Source organism: Athene cunicularia (assembly GCF_003259725.1).
Source record: "Athene cunicularia isolate RWA chromosome 3 unlocalized genomic scaffold, athCun1 chr3_part1, whole genome shotgun sequence".
Classification (NCBI taxonomy): Eukaryota; Metazoa; Chordata; class Aves; order Strigiformes; family Strigidae; genus Athene; species Athene cunicularia.
This window is the reverse complement of record NW_020799097.1, coordinates 37,965,004-37,983,542: the sequence shown is the minus strand read 5'-3', so window position 1 is coordinate 37,983,542 and position 18,539 is coordinate 37,965,004. Positions and strand designations below refer to the sequence as shown.

General features: G+C 41.4%; 1 protein-coding gene across 16 annotated transcripts in view; it reads left to right on the top strand.

Annotated features, from left to right (window-relative positions):
• The window catches only part of SNAP91 (synaptosome associated protein 91), a 72,334-nt gene extending 59,083 nt beyond the window's left edge, over positions 1-13,251 (top strand). For 13 of the 16 annotated variants that reach the window (XM_026846412.1, XM_026846411.1, XM_026846409.1 and 10 more), the window contains 7 exons: positions 495-644; positions 2,014-2,044; positions 3,249-3,360; positions 7,451-7,534; positions 7,605-7,709; positions 10,438-10,538; positions 11,816-13,251. In XM_026846412.1, the coding sequence (XP_026702213.1) occupies positions 495-644; positions 2,014-2,044; positions 3,249-3,360; positions 7,451-7,534; positions 7,605-7,709; positions 10,438-10,530 (575 nt within the window). In that variant the 3' untranslated portion in view covers positions 10,531-10,538; positions 11,816-13,251. The remainder of the gene's footprint in view (positions 1-494; positions 645-2,013; positions 2,045-3,248; positions 3,361-7,450; positions 7,535-7,604; positions 7,710-10,437; positions 10,539-11,815) is intronic. The other 3 variants (XM_026846397.1, XM_026846401.1, XM_026846399.1) reach the window with 3 other exon arrangements.
• The last annotated feature ends 5,288 nt before the right edge of the window (positions 13,252-18,539 follow it).

Below are 18,539 nucleotides of genomic sequence, written 5' to 3'. Positions count from 1 at the left end.
CTGCTTGCAAGTAAATAGTAACATCTTGAGACTTTCAATCCTGTTGCTGTAAGATGTCAAGGTATAAGACTGCCTTTGCCACAGTAATTCTGACCGGTGTTTGCTGCAAGATGTTAATTTTAAAACCCTTCAAATTAATATCTCCTGACAAATGTGTGTGCATCTGACATCTCTCTACGGATGGCTATGAGTAAAACTGTCATGTGGAAGTGGTGCTGTATCTATGTAGATTCAACTCTCCAATTAAAGTCCTTCTAGGCATGTCCTCTCATACTAGTTCTCATTGGTATAGCTCTTTCAGGATTACTGTACATTCAGTGTCTAGTAAAATAACATGCATGCCCTTGCTGGCATTACTTTTAATGTCAAATGGTGTTTTGTTAAGATTTGTGACGTGGTTGTCTGTGCTATATTTATTGGAGCAAGAGCAAAGTGGCAGGTAGTGGTTTTCTTACCACAGCTGCTCTTCTAACCCACTTTCCTTTTGCTTCTAGTATTTGATGGCTTAGGTGATCTTCTTATGCCAACTATGGTTCCTTCTGGTCAGTCTATAGCTCCTTCAGCCACAGCAACAGTCCCTGCTTCAGCAGCAAGCAAAGGCCTCGGAAGTGATCTTGATTCATCTCTTGCAAACTTAGTAGGCAGTAAGTGACAAATTTCGGTTTTAAGTGGTGTGCATACAGCTATGGTATTTCCACAGAGCCAAATATCTGTCTATGTTAGCTTGCTTCAGTGTCCTCCTGTTCCCCTGAGAGACTGGGGAAGCTATAGGCAGGAATAAGGCCTGATTCAGACAGCTGGTAGTCTGGGTTTGTAGTTTGTCCCTCTTTGTGCCCAGGATCTGAGTCATATAATGGGATCTGTTCAGTAGGTATGATTTGTAATGTGTGAATGTTCCAGGTACGTTCAGGAGCACATCAGACTCTTAATGGATGTGCCCTTGTGTAATAACAGATGGAAAGGTGAAAATTGTCCAAAGCATCTGTGGAATTGAGGAAGAAAAGCTGATGGACACAAATAGCTGACTTCTTGCTTAATGAGAGGAGTAGTAGTGGGGTGAGGAGTACACAACAGCCAAGAACACACCTTCTCCCAGACAGTGAACTTTTGAAAATATATTCTTGAAATGCTAAACTAAAAAATGTTCTCTTTCCTGTAGTAGGAAAAGGGCTACAGCCTTTATAGCCAGAGATCAGTAGCTGCAGCCCTGCAAAAAACTTAAGAAGCCCACCTAGTCTAAGGTGTAATACTACTGAGGGTGTACTTTGGAGGATCGTGTAAATGGAATACTCTATTAGTATATGTAAACACACCACCGCAAAGATATAACTGACCTCATGATCCATACTCTTCTGTTAGGTGTGAGGGGAATCTACCATGCTTAGAATTCAGCAGGACTCTTAATCACTTGAAACCTCTTCTGCAACTCATTTGGTATATCCAAGTTTGAGGGAGAAAATCAAACTTAGCAATTTGTGACTTGCAGGACTTGTATTGGTCATGTGAAAAGAGTAATTTTTTTTTTAAAAACTTAGCTTAAAACTTCTTCCAAAGAGTATTTAATGAAATTACTTGGAGTTTCAGTGTATGATAGAGCAGATAAAACAGTACAAAACTTCCAGGTAGCATTCAGATTTACGTGTATGTGAAAAATAACTTTTTATTTCCATATGTATATTGAGGAACAGAGACTCGTGTAGTCATTCATGGTAAATATTTCGGTGCTCTTAAATAACTTAGTATTTTGTAGACCTAAATATGTTGTTACTTTGGTTTGTTTGCAGAGCAAAAATGGCTTCCTCAAGTAAAAGACCTCTGCAGGGTTTGTCCAAAGTTTGTCCTAAAGAAGGGGTAGATGTGGCCAGTCCTCTGATGCTGTCTAAATGAAGACAATGAAAAATGTTTTGCTCTCTATAAGCCTATGTGCAATGAAATGTGAGCTGTTACTTTGATATGCTTTAATTTACTAAACACATGACATCTGTTTTTTCCATTTTTTCTTACAATTTTCAGATCTTGGAATTTCTGGTACCACTTCAAAAAAGTAAGTTCAACTTTGTTTAAAAAAATAAGTTCAACTCTGCTGTTTAGTCTTACATCTATTTCAGTGTTTATTAAGAATCAATTAATTGGTTATGTGCTCCCTCACCCCAAGAAAATCGGTTCAGAAAAATTCAGGATAAAGTTTTCTATTCTCTACAGGTTCACTGAATAATTAAGGTTAAATGTCCTTGACATAGCTTTTAAACTTGTTGCCTTTAATATGAGTCGTAGACTTTTTTTCTGTAAATTACTGTCTTCGTACTGGATAGCTGATTTCCAAATAACTTAAAATGAACAACTTGTCCAGATAACAACTTGTATAGCTCCCCTCAGTAATCTAGGCTAACAGTTTTGTTACCTTTTTAGGGACACTGGATGTGCTTATCATGTAGGGATTGGAATACTTGTAAAATAGAAAAGAAGTTCATTCCATGCAGTGAAAAGCTTCTTTTTGCAAGAGGAAATATTTACAGCATTTAATTTATTTTTGAATGTATTTTCTTATTCTGATTGATTGCTTCTGAGCTGAGTCTTCCTCTCAATGCAAAACCAGTTGATGGTGTGTGTACTTGAGAATGTGTTATGCTTCTGTGAAGATGATAGGAGGGATATGTATAAACACATCATGAGGTTTATCTCCAAAACTTAGCTTCCTTCAGTCTACTCATTCAAATAGTGTATCTTATTCTGGATAAAGCAGCCTCTTAACAAAAACTTGTTTTGTAATAGCTCTTTTATTCTATGAATGATTTGTTTCTCTTGTATCTATTAACTTTTTTCAGAACTGAATGCTTTCCTCCTTCAGCTGTCTGAGCAAGATTTCCAGCATTGCAATGACCTTTCAAAGACTTCTAGCAGGCAGCAATACTGCCTGGCCCCAGTAGAATAGGCAGTAGCAGTCTCCCTGCTTTGCAAGGGTATATGCAATATGTTACCTTCAGTCAATACTAAGTAAAACTTCTCTTTAATCCTCACCACAAAGGCCATAACCATGTAACTGATTTCAGTATAGAGTGTACTGGTGTCTATTGCTAACAAACCTTTGAAACTGAGTGACATGAAAAGTCTGTATTTCTGTTAATAACTTAAACTGCATAACCCATAAACTAATACAGCTGCAAGTCTAATGTTAGTGTATACTGCAACTGGTTTTCATTTTCAGTGTAAGGGTATGTAAATAGTAGCTCTATGTCTCTCCCTGTTAGGGGAGACCTTCAGTGGAATGCTGGAGAGAAAAAGTTAACAGGAGGAGCCAACTGGCAGCCAAAAGTAGCACCTGCAACATGGTCAACTGGTGGTGTCCCAAGTGGTCCGTTGGTAAGTTGTTTATCCTTCTATACTACTGGTGTTGAAACATCAATATTTTATGAGACTATGCAAGCATACATGTAGGCACTGCTGCTGTCAACTTGAGCTAAAGAGTTTGCTTCTGTATAAATGATATGATTGTTTCAAGTCATATCTTTAAGACCAGATTTACAGGTGGCATAAATAAATCATTGAGTCCAGGTCAATGCAAATACACTAACATATGTATCAAGATGTTACTTGACTTGTACACTTAATACCTGTGGGCATGTCCAAGCGTGTGGTTAGTTGTATAGGTCTTGCCAGTATCGGGCCCTGGTTAATTGTCTAAAAGACAACGGTGTTGATCCAAAGCTGAAGGAAGCAGAGAAAATAAATAGGTTTTTCTCAAGCTTTCCAGAATGAAGTAGATAAAAAGACTACACAGTATCCATACTGATCAGGTGATTGATGTTAGAAGTGGGTGGCTTGTTTAGCAGAGCAAAGTAGTCCCTGGAAAAGTTAAGACTGCCCTGTAAAATGTATCAGGAGGCACTAACTTTGAAAGAATAGGGTTGAATTGAGCTAAAAGTCTAAATTTGACACAAGAGCAACTTGATCATGAGTAAGCTGCAAGAGTAATCTGAAGAGAGGTTATACCTCATCTCATCAAAGTCACACATGGCATAAAACAGCCTCCATTTGTAAAACATTAGTTTGGGAAGGGAAGGAAAGGACTGTCAAGGGGGAGCATGACCTGTTCAGTTTCCTGTTGCCCCAGCCAGATGCTAATTTGACTCTAAGCATGTTCCAGCTTGTTCTTTAGCCATATGGAAGATACAAGAATTGCCTGAACTTGGTACTTCATTGAATGTATTATTTGTAACGTCAACTTTTTTCTTAATAGAAAGGCTGGGCAATACTATACGGCGTAAGTGAATTTTTTTTTGATCTCTCATAGTACTTACTTACTAAACACGCAGGTACTAACAGCACCTCCCCTGCACTACAGTTATTACCGCTGGCTTAAAACTAGCTAAAAGCTGCCTAACACAGCTGTTCTTGGACTGTCTGTCCACCAGCCAATTCTCAGGCCATGTGTTGAATATGATAGTCGTGATTAACTATTTCTGTGCTGTAAGCTTGAAAATAATGGCTTCAAACCATCTTTGCTTTACTTGGATGTGAACTGTCAGATGACTTGTACTACCTGAAATTTCTGACTTCTGTAACATCAGCCTGATCTTGTAGTAGTTTTACCATCTGATAAGTAACTAGCCTTTCTGGAAAGCTGAGTAGTTTTGATAGCATTTCATGAAACATGGGTGCTGTATATATTTTTTCAAATTTATGCACTTAGATATTTTGTGTGTGGTCAGTTGACCCTGGCTGGATGCCAGGTGCCCACCAAAGCTCCTTTATCACTCCCCCTCCTCAGCTGGACAGGAGATAGAAAATATAACAAAAGGCTCATGGGTCAAGATAAGGACAGGGAGAGAATTCAGCAATTACCATCACAGGCAAAACAGACTCAACTTGGGGAAAATTAATTTAATTTATTGCCAGTTAAATCAGGGTAGGGTAACAAGAAATAAAACAAGATTTAAAGCACCTTCCCCCCCATGTCTCCCTCTTCCTGGGCTTAACTTCACTCCTGATTTTCTCTACCTCCTCCCACCCCAAGCACCACAGGAGGATGGGGAATGGGGTTTGCAGACAGTTCATCACATGTTTCTGCTGTTCTTGTTCCTCATGGGGATGACTCCTCACACTCTTCCCCTGCTCCAGCATAGGGTGCCTCCCACAGCAGATGCTCCTCCACAAACTTCTCCAATGGGAGTCCTTCCCACAGGCTGTGTTTTTTCATTAACTGCTTCAGCGTGGGTCCCCCACAGGGTCACAAGACCTATCAGCAAACCTGCTCCAGCATGGGATCTGCTCTCCGTGGGTCCTCAGGTCCTGGCAGGAGCCTGCTCCAGCGTGGGCTTCCCACAGGGTCACAGCCTCCTTTCAGCCATCCACCTCCACCCCAGATTGGGGTCCTCCATGGGCTGCAGGTGGATCTCTACTCCACTGTTAAGCTCCATGGGCTGCAGGGGCACAGCTGCCTCACCGTGGTCTGCACCAGGGGCTGCAGGGGAACCTCTGTTCTGGCACCTGGAGCACCTCCTCCCCTCCTTCTTTACTGACCTTGATGTCTACAGAGTTGTTTCTCTCACGTATTCTCACTTCTCTCTCTGGCTACAATTGCTCAATTGTTTGGTGGTTGTTTTTTTTTCTTTTCTTAAATATGTTACCACAGAGGCACTGTTGCTGATGGGCTTGGCCTTGGCCAGTGATGGGTCCATCTTGGAGCTCGCTGGCATTGGCTCTGTTGCACATGGGGAAGCTTCTGGCAGCTTCTCACAGAAGCCACCCCTGTAGGCCCCCCGCAACTACCAAAACCTTGTCCTGCAAACTGAACGCATTTTGAAACCAAAGAAAAACAGATCTGCAGGAAGAATAAATTTGGAGGCCAAGTTTTCCTTCATGTCACTGTTGAACCACTTAAGTTTTGGTCACTTCTTCCCTTCCTTGTGAGCTTTCACCTTCTGTATTAAAATCAGCAGAATTTCCTGAAAGCCCATTCACTTGACCCTAGTGCTTTGAGGCAAAAGTAGATTCAGTTTGTGTGGCCATTTTCTTGGCATCTGCCTAACTGGATTTTGAGCTACTGTGTGTTCCTGTGGTTGCAGTCAGTTCACTACATCTGATGTATCTGATGTCATTAATCTGTGTCCTTCTATTCCTTGCTTTCCACACCTGAGCGTCCAGATGTTGCTTTTAGTTTGGGGACAGCTGTGCTGCTAGTGCAGTATAGCTTTTAACTGAAATGCTCCCCAAAAAACTTTCAGACTGAAAAAATAGGTTTGGAATTATTAGCCACAAACTGTAGGGTATTTGTTGATTAATGAATCTGGAATATGTTATCTTCACTGTCTTCAGTTTCCTAAGAAACTGGCATATTTTAGTCTGGAAGCACTAAATGCGGCATTCAGAGAAGTGGACTGTGCACTAAGTAATTCCAACATATATCCAGAGACGCTATCCTTTGAACTGAGAGTGTGCTAGCTGCCCTCTGAGTGCGGTGGGATATAACTGACTCAGGATAGGTGGTAAGGATGTGGAGGCTCAGGCATGACCCTACAGCTTCTGTAATAGCTTGAGAAATTGTGCCAGTATACTTAGGCTGTATGACAGTAGTGAAGAGATTCCGGAAAATCCTATTACCATTTTTAAATCCCTTCCTTGAATGCTTCCTGCCTCTCTTCAGAATTGTTAATAATTGGGATTGTCTGTACTTCTGTGAAGAGGAGAGACTTGGATGCTTTCAAGTTGACGGTGCATGGGAAGTTATAGACAAGGGAACCAGAAGGTGTGATGTGTAGGTTCTGCTAGGTAAGTGGGGTGGCCTTGTTCAGGGATTCTTTTGTGCTGTATATCCAGTCAGACTACTAAACTAACACTTCTCTCTTCCTGAATCCTGATGAAAGATCACCTTCTTTTTCCTTGTGTTATTTGAATGAGAATCATAACAAGCATATGAATGAAAAGCATAACCAGATAAACTAAACTCTCCTTAGTAAAGTATGTAATGGTTGTGATTGTGGCTGAAGTGTGTGGTTATTCTTTAACTTAAATGAATCTTCCTGCATAAAAATACTTTTTTTTTTCAATTGGAAAATAATTATAGCAGTTATTTCCCTTAGCTTTACAATCTGCATAAGCTTTTACTAAAGTACAGTACTACAAATGCTATAGTATATTGGCTATCAGTTATGAAATTGGGATGCTGTCTTACACTGTAGAAGGCAGAAAGTACATATCTTCTGGACTATTTTGAATTGAATTCAGTAAATAGACTCCATTCACGAAGAGAATGGAGTCTGTCGCCCTTCCTTTCTTACAAAACAAGCAAGCTGAGCATCAGTGTAAGGGCTGACTCCACTCTCATCCTTTGAAGCATTGTGGCTTTCCAGAACAACTTTGAGAATGCTGAAGACTCCTTGTGATTTCCAGATAGTTGGTGTTAGAGATTCTTGCTTTTTTTTTTTTAATTTAAAAAAAAAAATAATTTTAGACAGGAGCTGTTCCTCCAGCAAGTGCTGTTCCTGCCACAGGAGGTACTCCACCTGTCCCACAGCCAGGAGCAGCATTTGGGATGGTGAGTCTCTTTCAATACACTGTTCTCCTTCCTTCACCCAGAAGCCTTCTCACAGTGTGTTAAATTACAGCCCCCAGCAGGCGCAGGCGTACCCATGATGCCCCAGCAGCCGGTTATGTACGGGCAGCCTATGATGAGGCCACCATTTGGAGCTGCCACTGGTCCTGGTGTACAGGTAAGTGTTACTGCCAGATGAATGTTTGATTGCTCTTCATTTCTCTAGAAAGTAGCTTGTGTGTATGCATTATCTCAGTTCAATTCTAGCTGTAGGTCTGTAAACAGGATGGGGGTTTTTTTATACTCTCAGCTCTCTGGCTTGCAACATATCACAGGGACCACCTTGATTTTTTTTTTTTTTTCACTTCCCTTGTATGAGACCAGTGGGACAGGTTTGAAGTCTCCCTCAGCTAACTACATCCAGGACCTGGTTTGGGGGGATATTTGAGTAAAGCTCAAAGTGGAGCTGATGGACGTTCCTATTATGTTCAGAGCTTGTGAAAATTTAGTAGAGCTGCACTCAATATCTTCCCTCCTAGCCCACCAAGAGATTCCTCAGAAAACTGACCTTCTGTTTATGGACAAGTTAAGGTCTCCTGTTCTGGGATGACAGCTGTTTCTCAGAAAATACAGCTTTATCTGTTTCAGGCTGTTAGCTTGCTGTATTTCTTTCAGTGCAAAACCAACTACATTCAATTATGAATTATCATGGTGTAAGTGGTGGAGTGCTCAGGATGCACGCTTTTCACAGCAATACGCAAATTTCTGTACTGTGGAGTGAAGTTTTTCTTCTAAGTTACATTAAGTTGGAGGACTGCAAATGAATAATCTTAATATTCAGTCAGTCTGTATTCTTTTGTAAGTGGGAGTTATGACACTGCTTCATTTTTCATGTTTTTAAACTATATTTACTGAGTCTGTGACAATCACATACTTAGATGTAAAGGGGACATAAGTTTGGCTACTTAAAACCAAAGCAAATATATTCTTAATTCTATACTAATTAAAAATAACCAGGAAACATTGTGTCACAAGTTACTGGTTGCTGTGGGTATGAGTCCTTTCTTTAATATGATGGAAAAAAAAAAATCTAATGGAATAACTAATGATGAAGCAGGTTGAATGAATGGAGGCATGACATCCTTCCTGTTGAACTGGGTGGTATCAGCTGCTTTTCAGTTTCCTAAGGATTTTTTTTTAAGTTGAAGCTAATAAGTTTGGAAGTGCACCAATCTGTACCCACTCTGATAAGCTTTTTTTAGCTCGTAGCCACTCAGTGATGCAACATAAATCATAATACCTGTTCCAGGCTATTTTTTCAAAGTAGAGTTGTTTGTAATAACTCTGAAAAGGAAAGAGCTCCTTACAGAGGAGAGGCAGGGAATGACTTAGCTGTAGTATTTTGCTTCTTTGTAAGTCAGAAGTCTATCTTGTCTTTCAAATAGGGTGAGAGATGGAAGTTATTGCTGCAACTATAAATCTGACTTGTAACACCTGAAACCAAGCCACCTCCATTTTTTTGCAAATACTAAGCTATCAGCCTGTAGCAAACCACACTTTTGAAGTACAGAAGCAAATTCCTGTAGAAATTTTTCTGGGTTTTCTGTGTAGAAATGGTAAGAACTTGAATCTACTCTAAGTGGGGAGGTAGGTTGTAGGTATTACAGCTCTGCATTTCATATATAGCTTCTTGGTCTTGCTTTTCTTCCCACTTTAAAACTGTCTCTGCACTTATATTAGCAAGAATTTTTATTATCAACATTTTTTTCTCTGAGAAGGGTAGTCATCAAGGTCCCCGGGCTACATATAAAATACCTCTGGTGCTCTGAGTAAGATAGGGATGGGGAGATGTAAGGACAAGATGGGAGAATCATTTGGCTCCCTAGTGAGAAGAGTTTCACGAAACTTGGAAAACTGACTTTTTTGTGGAATAACTGATGATCTTTCTAACTACCAGAGAAGGAACAGAATATAATAGTCACATCTGCAGTACACTTTGGACTCTTATTTGCAGTACTTTGGGCCCCTTATTACAAAAAGGACATTGAATTACTCAACTGTGTCCAAAGAAAGGCAACGAAGCTGGTGCAGGGTCTGGAGCACAGGTCGTACGGGGAGCGGCTGAGGGAACTGGGGGTGTTTAGTCTGGAGAAGAGGAGGCTGAGGGGAGACCTCATCGCCCTCTACAGCTCCCTGAAAGGAGGGTGCAGAGAGCTGGGGATGAGCCTCTTTAACCAAGTAATAAGTGATAGGACAAGAGGGAATGGCCTCAAATTGTATCAGGGAAGGTTTAGACTGGATATTAGGAAGCATTTCTTTACAGAACAGGTTGTTAAATGTTGGAATGGGCTGCCCAGGGAGGTGGTGGAGTCCCCATCCCTGGAGATGTTTGAGTCGGGCTGACACAGCGCTGAGGGACATGATGTAGTTGGGAACTGTCATTGTTAGGTTAACGGTTGGACTGGATGATCTACAAGGTCTTTTCCAACCGAGATGATTCTGTGATTCTGTAAATGCCAGTCGCTGGGATTTTTCAGACTTAACTCGGCAGCATGCATTCTGCTTATTCTGCACCTTGGTGTTTAACATCTAGCAATTGCTTAACTTCTCTCCAGGTTGATCCTAACACCATTGTGTCTTACAGGGAGAGTGATTTGAAGGCACACTAATTAGGATATGCAGTGTCTACAGCCTTATCCATTAAACGAGCCAAACATTGTTAACCCTGTAGTAAGACTGGAGTCTAAACAATGCTTGAGCAGAATGGCAACACGCTGAACTTGCAGGAAAATGAGAACTTTGTGTGCTTGCAATGTGCCTGTGTGAGAACCAGCTATATCTACCTAATGCTTGTGTATCCTTGTCTGCTTTGTTTTTTTTCTGCCTTCCTGGCTGGCGTCTGTTAGCTTTCTCCAAGCCCAACTCCTGCTACTCAGAGTCCCAAGAAACCTCCAACAAAGGACCCGTTAGCGGATCTTAACATCAAGGATTTCTTGTAAACAATAAGGTATTCTGTGATTGCCTGCCTAAGCATGTTAACACTTGTACGTGTCTGGCACACAGATGTTGATTAGGCTGGTAGATTGAAATATGACTGATAAAATTATAGCTTCAGAGATAGGTAGAAACATGCACTGATAACGTGGTAGTTTTAAAAAGAAAACCAAATTCTCTGTCCACACTCTTAATTTTAGCCTGAAAGCTTAACTTCTGGCTACTTTTTTTTTTCCAAAAGTGAGTGCCAGGAGAAGTTATCTTCAATCTATAGCTTCCATTATTGCCTTGTTTCCATTCAATCCGAGTTCATGTTTGGGGTTTGTTTTTTTTTTTTTCCCTGAAATTAATACTGAAACAAATAGAATCATAAGAGGCTACAAACACTGGGGGCAAAACAGTGCTGAAGGGGCTTGTTCCAGTCTTTTGGGTGTGGAAACAGATTTGGTATCATAGGTGTGAAGGGATCCAAAGTGGCAAAACTTAATATATCCTGATCATCAAGGGAAGGTTGTTTGCATCTCTCAATTGCTGCCAGCTAATGTCCTCCCCCACCCCACCATACAATTTTTGAAGGCCTTGCTTTTCTGAATGCTAAGGCATGACGTCCTGAGCAGCGCCATGTAGAACCACAGTGGGGAAGAACAGAGGAGTTAATAAAGAGAAAAAATGGAGAAGCAAAAGAACAGTACTGCAGAATGGAAGGAAAGAAAGGCAAAAACATTACCACGAGGGTTTTGGAGAAGGATGCGAAGAGGGCCAAGCAGAAATACCAGATTGAAAACTTAATGCAATTAAAAAATATTAATGCAGAAGTAAGGTAGGCCCTTTATAATTAAGACTACGATAATTTGCCAGGTGAAGAGAGGACAATCAATACATATCTTTAAAGTGTTCTTCATAAGTCTGTTGTCTTATAACTAAATTCTAAGACTTGTTCTAAGCCCCCTCTGCACTGGAGTTAGCAGCAGTGGGTGGGATCAGGCTGGTTTTAGCAGGCACCACCCAGTCCCACTTCCCCTTCTTCAAATTCTAGCCCTGGGGAGGTGTACCTGGCACTTGGTGGAGATGGCCAGGAGTGGAGATGCACCTTCATTGCAGGACTCGCTGCTTTCGACTTGGATTTATAGTAGACAGATTTGTAATTGTCTGTGGAAGGACTGCTGCTTCATTAAAAACTCATAACTACTTTGAGGTGTGAAGTGATGAGCAGATTTGGTGCTCTTTCTAGAACATGCTTTATCTAACTTGTTATTCCAGTTTTCATCTACTACTATTCTATATTCACAGCTGCAGTTTTTCTGACTGGATGATAAATACGTGAGTTTGGAGTCTACAAATGGATGCTCAGAGTTTCAAAGTGAGCCACCAGTACCAAACCCAGCGCTTACTCAGACTTTCTCCTCCTCCTGAAACGTGTAGCACAGCTGTGAAAGTGAACATTAGGAATGTGTACTACCTTAGCTGTTATCCCTACTCTCTCGAAATTTGTGTACTTGGGTTATTTGTGTTTTACAATTTAAACAATGGATGTATGTTTCTGATGCCTTCTAGTGCTTTTCTGAACCTATCCTATGGGGACAGATTATGCAGCTGTTGTTTGGTGAGCCATTTGGAGCGATGTCTGTGGTTTTTGAAGGTTTCAATGTATATAACTTTTTGAGGACACCTAAATTTCCCTAGGACTCGATTTCTCCTTTATCTGTTACGAATCATAGTGTGATAATACCAGATAGTAAGAAAAATACTTATGAAATTGTGTGAGATACATGTTCTGTTTTTCTTTTCCAGTCACAGGAATCTCAATTGTTGTGAAAAAAGGTTTTATTTTTGTGGCACTGTATATGTTAAGATAATTTAAAGTAATATAAAGATAAACTTCCATAACAAATACTTTTTCGATGATTTACCAAGAATGAAAAATCATATCTGAAAGAATACCATATTTATTGCTGGTTTTATTTTTAAATCTATTTTAATTATTTAAGTTTTTGCACTTAAAATTGGCATATTTATCATTTCTTGCTAAATGCACTGAAAATAAGTAAAGGGTCAGTTTTTCTCCATGTAGTTGGGAAAAGCAACTATAGTTGTGCTGGCATTAAGGAACTTGAAATATGAGAGCACTCTTTGGTATATCTGTAGTCAGAACATTTCAAGTGATGTTACTCATCTCTGTTCAGTTCTTACGTACATCTCTTAATTTAGTGCTTACCTGTGTATGCCTTAGGCTAGTGTTTTCTCCATTGCCCCGAATGCGCTGTGAGTAGCTTTTGTACTATTGGTGATTAGATTTAATTCTGATCCAGAGATCCATGCCCTTTACTGTACATACTGTGTTTCTTTAATTTTTATTTGTTCTCATACTGTTTCTGCTGATGGCTTGGTGTAAGATCTTGACTCTTCAATGAGGTCACTGTTGATCAGTGTTACAAGTGGCTTGGCAGTTCTCTGTAAAAACATACTGGATTGGAAAGATGTTCACCTAAAGTCTTTCAAATTAACTATTTAATCAATGTATGGTACCATTAAAAGTGGTTGTATCTGAATTTGCTGTGGGGATAACATACACCGTAATGGGAAAGTTCTATAAAAAACTAATTTCAAAATGGCTCTTCTTTGTATTTCAGTTAAAAAAAAATAAATCAAACAAACAAAAACCAGAACAAAAAACCCCAGTGCATGTGTGCCCTCTGAGATGCAATAAACACCTTGATCAAAGTAAATATCTTGTTGCCAGTTTCATGATCATTGAGATGTTGAGCACAATAATACACTTTGAGAGGGGGGGAAAAATGGATGTAGGTCTTGACACTTTCTGAGGCTGCTGCACATGGCAGTGACTTCTGCTGGTACTTAAGCAGTACGGGAGAGATCCATACAAAGTCAGACTGAGCACAAAGCCATAAAGTGAAATGGGGAGAGGGAAAGGAGAATTCGTTCGTTTGACCTATAACACCTTGGGAAGCTTCATTAAAGCTCTTCATCTCCTTAAACTAGAAAAATATTACAACTGTGGATGTTCCTGGTCCTGGTTTCTCTCCTGTGAGGTATCATTCAACGGCTTATTGAGTGCTAGCACAGCTATGATGCTACAGGAATTGTTTGTGCTGTGGTTTGTCTTATGGCAGGATGAAAGGAGGAGAAAATGTTTCATACAGTTCAGTACATTTAAAGTTTTTCTGGTATGAGGTGACTAACTAGAGATCTTGATTTAGTAACAAAATGAAGTGCTGAAGCAGTACTGAATGCCAAGGACTGCTTCAAAGTACTTTATAAACAACAAAACATTGAAATGATTTAATAATGCTCTGGTAAGGTTTGAATCTTGAATTGGATTTCAAAGAAATTTCCAAGTTGTGCAACCAGTAGGGGAGTGCCGTTGCTCTAGAGGGGGTTTTTTGGTTATTCATTTGGGGTTTTTTATCTTCTACTATGTTGGTATTCTGAATCTATCAAGTTTGGCCTTGGAAAAGTTGATTTATACTTCAGCCTTAGGATGAGTGCCTTGCTGAGTCAGGGTGTTCCGGATTAGAAAGCTGTAAGGCTCAGCAAATTACTGTTTTCTTACTGTTTGAGCACAAAGACCTGAGCAAGGTCAGTAAGTGCACCCCTAGAAGGGCTCATCATAGTTTTGCCCATCCTTCCTATTTGCTATATGTTGCCAAATGCAGGGAGCACTCGACTTTTTACCACCACATTGTGCATGTCTTCACGAAGCAAGGGCAGCATTTTCAGAGGACAGTCATAACCAAATATGTAAATATAGTCAGACTGCTTCAATAGAGTCTCAATCAAATTTCAGTTGCTGAATTGGAGGTGAGTGTTTGCAGTGTTACAATGTTTCAAGGGGCCAAACCTCAGCATGGGGGCCTTTTCTTTGACAGATACATGCCCCTGACATGCAGTAATTGCCTTTCTGCATCAGCTTCATCCATGTCCACAACCCTCGGTCCTCATTCTTGTCAGTCTTCTATAGCCAACAGCTTTTCAAGCCTGCAGTGTGTGTGACATTTGATAGCCCGTGAGGAAATAGACAGATTTCCTTCTGTCCTTTTCTGGACAGAAAGCAAGCTTGGTGGAAGAGCAAGAAGCTTGTGTGCTGTGGGAAGTAAAACCAGTGTATTTCCCCAGTATGCTGAGTAGGGCTAAACAAAAGTGACTGTTCTCCCCATCACAAAGGAGTTATAAAATCTGGCTTGCAAGAAAAATAAGTGGTTGTCTCCTGGCCTGCAGACAAGAACATGTTCTTGTTATCATCCGAGTTTCATCAGCCAGGCATGAATGCATCTGTGTCCTGCTATGACTAACCACTTCTCAGTACGAGCTATAGAGAAAAGTGGGTGGAAGGAGGGCTTCCATCTGTGGGAGGAAGAAACTGTCTTCTTCCCTTGCATTTTTCACGAGGGGAGGACAGGTTTCAGACAGCTGATACATCCCTTACTCAAGCTTTTGCTGTTCTGTGTGCTGGCTTCTTTAGAAGCTGGCACCTCTGGCCACATGAAACTTTTGTGGCTCCCCCTTAAGCCTTGGGTGCCTTAAGGAGTGACAAATACCTGGAGAACATGAACTTAGCTTACTGAGGTTTGAACAAAAAAGTAACTTTTTCCTTAGAACTGACTCATTTTTTGGATGTTTGGGGTTAGCAGTGTCTCCTACTCCTCTTCCCCATTTGTTCATGTCATGGTTTGAGCTCAGAGGGTAACTGAGTACCACACAGCTGCTCACTCCTCCCTTCCCTACCAGTGCTGAGAAGGACAAAATAAAGCAAAAGGCTCAGTAGTTGAGGTCAGGACAGTGAGGGATGCCATCCATTACAGTCACAGGCAAAAGGCAGACTCATTAGAGGAAGAAAAAAAAACATTAATACACTAACAGCAACAATGCTTAACAGACAGAGTAGGACCATGAGAAGCATTACCACGTCCTGAAAACATGTCTCTGCATCCCTCCCTTCTTCCCAGGCTCAGCTTTGTTTCTGATATCTCTACCTCCTTTCCCCCAGCAGCATGGGGGGCAGGGAACGGGGGGTGCAGTCAGTCCTGCCCCTTCTTCCACCTCAGAGCAGGGGAACCTCCAGCATTCCTCCCCTGATCCAGCGCGGTCCCCCTCTCACAGCAGACAGTCCTCCACAAATCAGCTCTGACATCAGCCACCCCCACAGGTGTGTGGGTCACCCCCCCTGGGTCCTCCCAGTGCCAAACTACAACAGCGAGGCCTTCTTCCCATGGGGTCACGGCCTTCTTCAGGCACAGACACCTGGGTGGGCGTAGGGCACCCCACAGGCCGCAGGTGGATCTCTGCTCCACCACAGACCCCCATGGGTGGCAGGGGGGCGGCCCTGCCGTCTCACCACGGGACAGAGGAGTCTCTGCTCTGGTGCACCTCACTCCCCTTCTCCTCCTTCCTTCCACTGACCTCAGTGTTCACATAGATGTTCTCCTCACAACTTCTCTTAACAACTCCCACTGCTCCTCCCAGCTTCCCCTTCTTAAATAAATTATCGCAGAGGCACGGCTAATTGGCTTGGCCTTGGTGCAAAGGCGGGTCCGACTTAAACTGGAGGAGCCACTGTATCCCCCTTCCCTGCTACCAAAAACCTCTGCCACTCGCTCAAACCAGGACAATTTGTCATTAATTTAAACTGGCTTTATTTGAGATTTTTAGCTGTGTTTTATAATGTATACCTTTCAAAATGTACTGTAATTTGAGTTGAGGGCTTCTGAACTGATGCTGGTGTTTCCCCAGGTGAAAGCCTGAATGGTAAGAACTAAATTGTTGTCTTCTAAGATCCTGGGGACCACCTTAGCATTTCAGGCTGGTTGCAAAATCAGGCTGCTACACAAACATCCATTCTTAAAATTTAGTAAGGCAACTGCAAGGGCTAGACACTTGTCCTAAAACCAAGCAGGAAAGTCTAGAGGTAAATCTGTAGCTGGCGGGGAGGAGAGGAAGATTTGCTTTGTAAATGCAGTTGAGACTTTGGTAATATGAGGTGCTACTTACTGGTGGGTGACAGTGTCTAGTTCATGAAATCTCCAGTAGCCACAGCTGACATTGCTTTGCTTTTTTGGCATGGATCTTTGCTCCTGCCCCTCCTTCCCCATCTCTCACTCCACAATAAGAGCTGCCTGCTTAGGCAACTTATTCTGCATGGGGAAAAAAAATCCCAATAACTTTTTAATACCTGAAAAAGCCAGCTGAAACTTCCTGTGGTAGGTAGAAGTATAGTGGCAGTGACACAAAGATGATACACTGAGTTAGTGATCCAGCTCTTCTAGAACATGAAATAGATATTTTTATTAAAAAGAGAAAACATTTTTTTTCCATGTCTTGTGTATTTCTAGTGCTGTGAGCAGTGTGGGAAGTGGCAGACGCTGAGTGGTAATGAGGGGATGAAATAAGAATTTCAGAGATGGGATTACAGAAGGAGAGAGGCTGTACATATTTTAAAGCAGACAGCACTGCCATTTTTTCTGTTCCAGATCTTGGCTCCTAAAGCTTCACCACCTCTTCCCTTTCCCTTAACTAAACTCTGCAAATAATGTGGGCAGCAAAAGCCTGATGCTTGCCCTGTTGCCTAAGACATCTCTGAATGCAATCATAGGTGTAAGAATAGGTGCCTTTGGGAGTTCACAAATGTGGTAGAGCCGAAGCAGAAACTGAAGCAAGTGAAGAAACGTGTGTGTCAGTGTGACATCCACTTCAAGTACAAAGGAGAGCAAACCTTTCTGGTGGTGTAGGGGAACCTGTGAAGGGTCTGATGAATGTCTGCCCTGCAGCAGCACTATAAATCACCTACATCCAAATGGGCATGGTTGAACGTGGTGAAGTTTGATCTGTATTTTTGAAATACAGTTTAGTACGATGAAAAGATTTTTACCTCAGTATCATAAATACCCGAAGTAGCCATCTCTTTTTAAGTTCTTGACAAAGTACCAACCCACTCTGTTGGAAGCAGAGATTTCATACCAGTAAGTGCAACAGCAGGTACTTTAAGGCACATGCTACATTAAGCTATTGTAAAGATGCAAAGATCTGAGGAACTATGGTCTTTGAGTAGAGGAAAAGCTGAGTCAATCTTTCAAGTTAAACTGATAGTTGGAGACAGTTGTTATCGATGATAACAATGGAGGGGCTGGTGGGGTCTCTGTCACACAGGGTAGGAGGGATCCTCCCCTGCCCTCTTAAGAACATCACATTGCTCCTTCTTATAGTCATTGTCTATAGGAAAGAGGCTGCCTGTGTGGGAGTAAGGATAGTATTTCACTGAAGAGGGGAAAGAGAAGTGAACTAGGATGGATGCACTAGGGCATGATGTGGGGTATAGACGGTGTACTCTTTGGCCTGCAGGTTGTCTGTAATTGAGGGAGGGGGTAGGCGATGGAGCAATGGGGGTACAGAGTGACTCCAGGGAGTGGGCAGCTCTGTCCCCTCAGCATCATAAGCTGCAGCAGGCCAGCAGCTTGTGTTTTAAATGTCAGCAAACAGATTTTGTGCACAAGAGGAAGGCACAGGTGCAAGCAGACACCAGGCTTTAAATTAAAGAGTGTTTCATACCCTGAGTGTGTCTGTGTATAAATAAAGGGGATTTTTTAAAAATGCTACTCAAATGCAAGAATAAGACAAGTTAAATTCTAAAGTTAATTGTAAGACTGTGCTTTAAGTATCTATGATGTGTCTAGTCAGTAATTATACACTGTCAATCTGGGTTGATGATCCTTCCTTACTGGAATAATCCCACGCTGGCTCCAGCCAACAGAAAGAGCAGTTTCAAAATTTGGCTTTATTTTGAAAAATCCAGGGGGAGAATAGATCATTTCTTTTTTTGAAACATGGAAAAAAAACAAGTTTAGTAGATTAGCAAAGGAAGAAATGGAGGGGAATTAGTATTGCTTAGACCAGCATATGGTATAAATCAGGTTGTCTTACTATACAAATTCGGACTTAAATGTTAGAGTGTCTTTGAATCTACTGATCTCTTCCAAAGCTTTGCACAAATTATCTCCTGTTG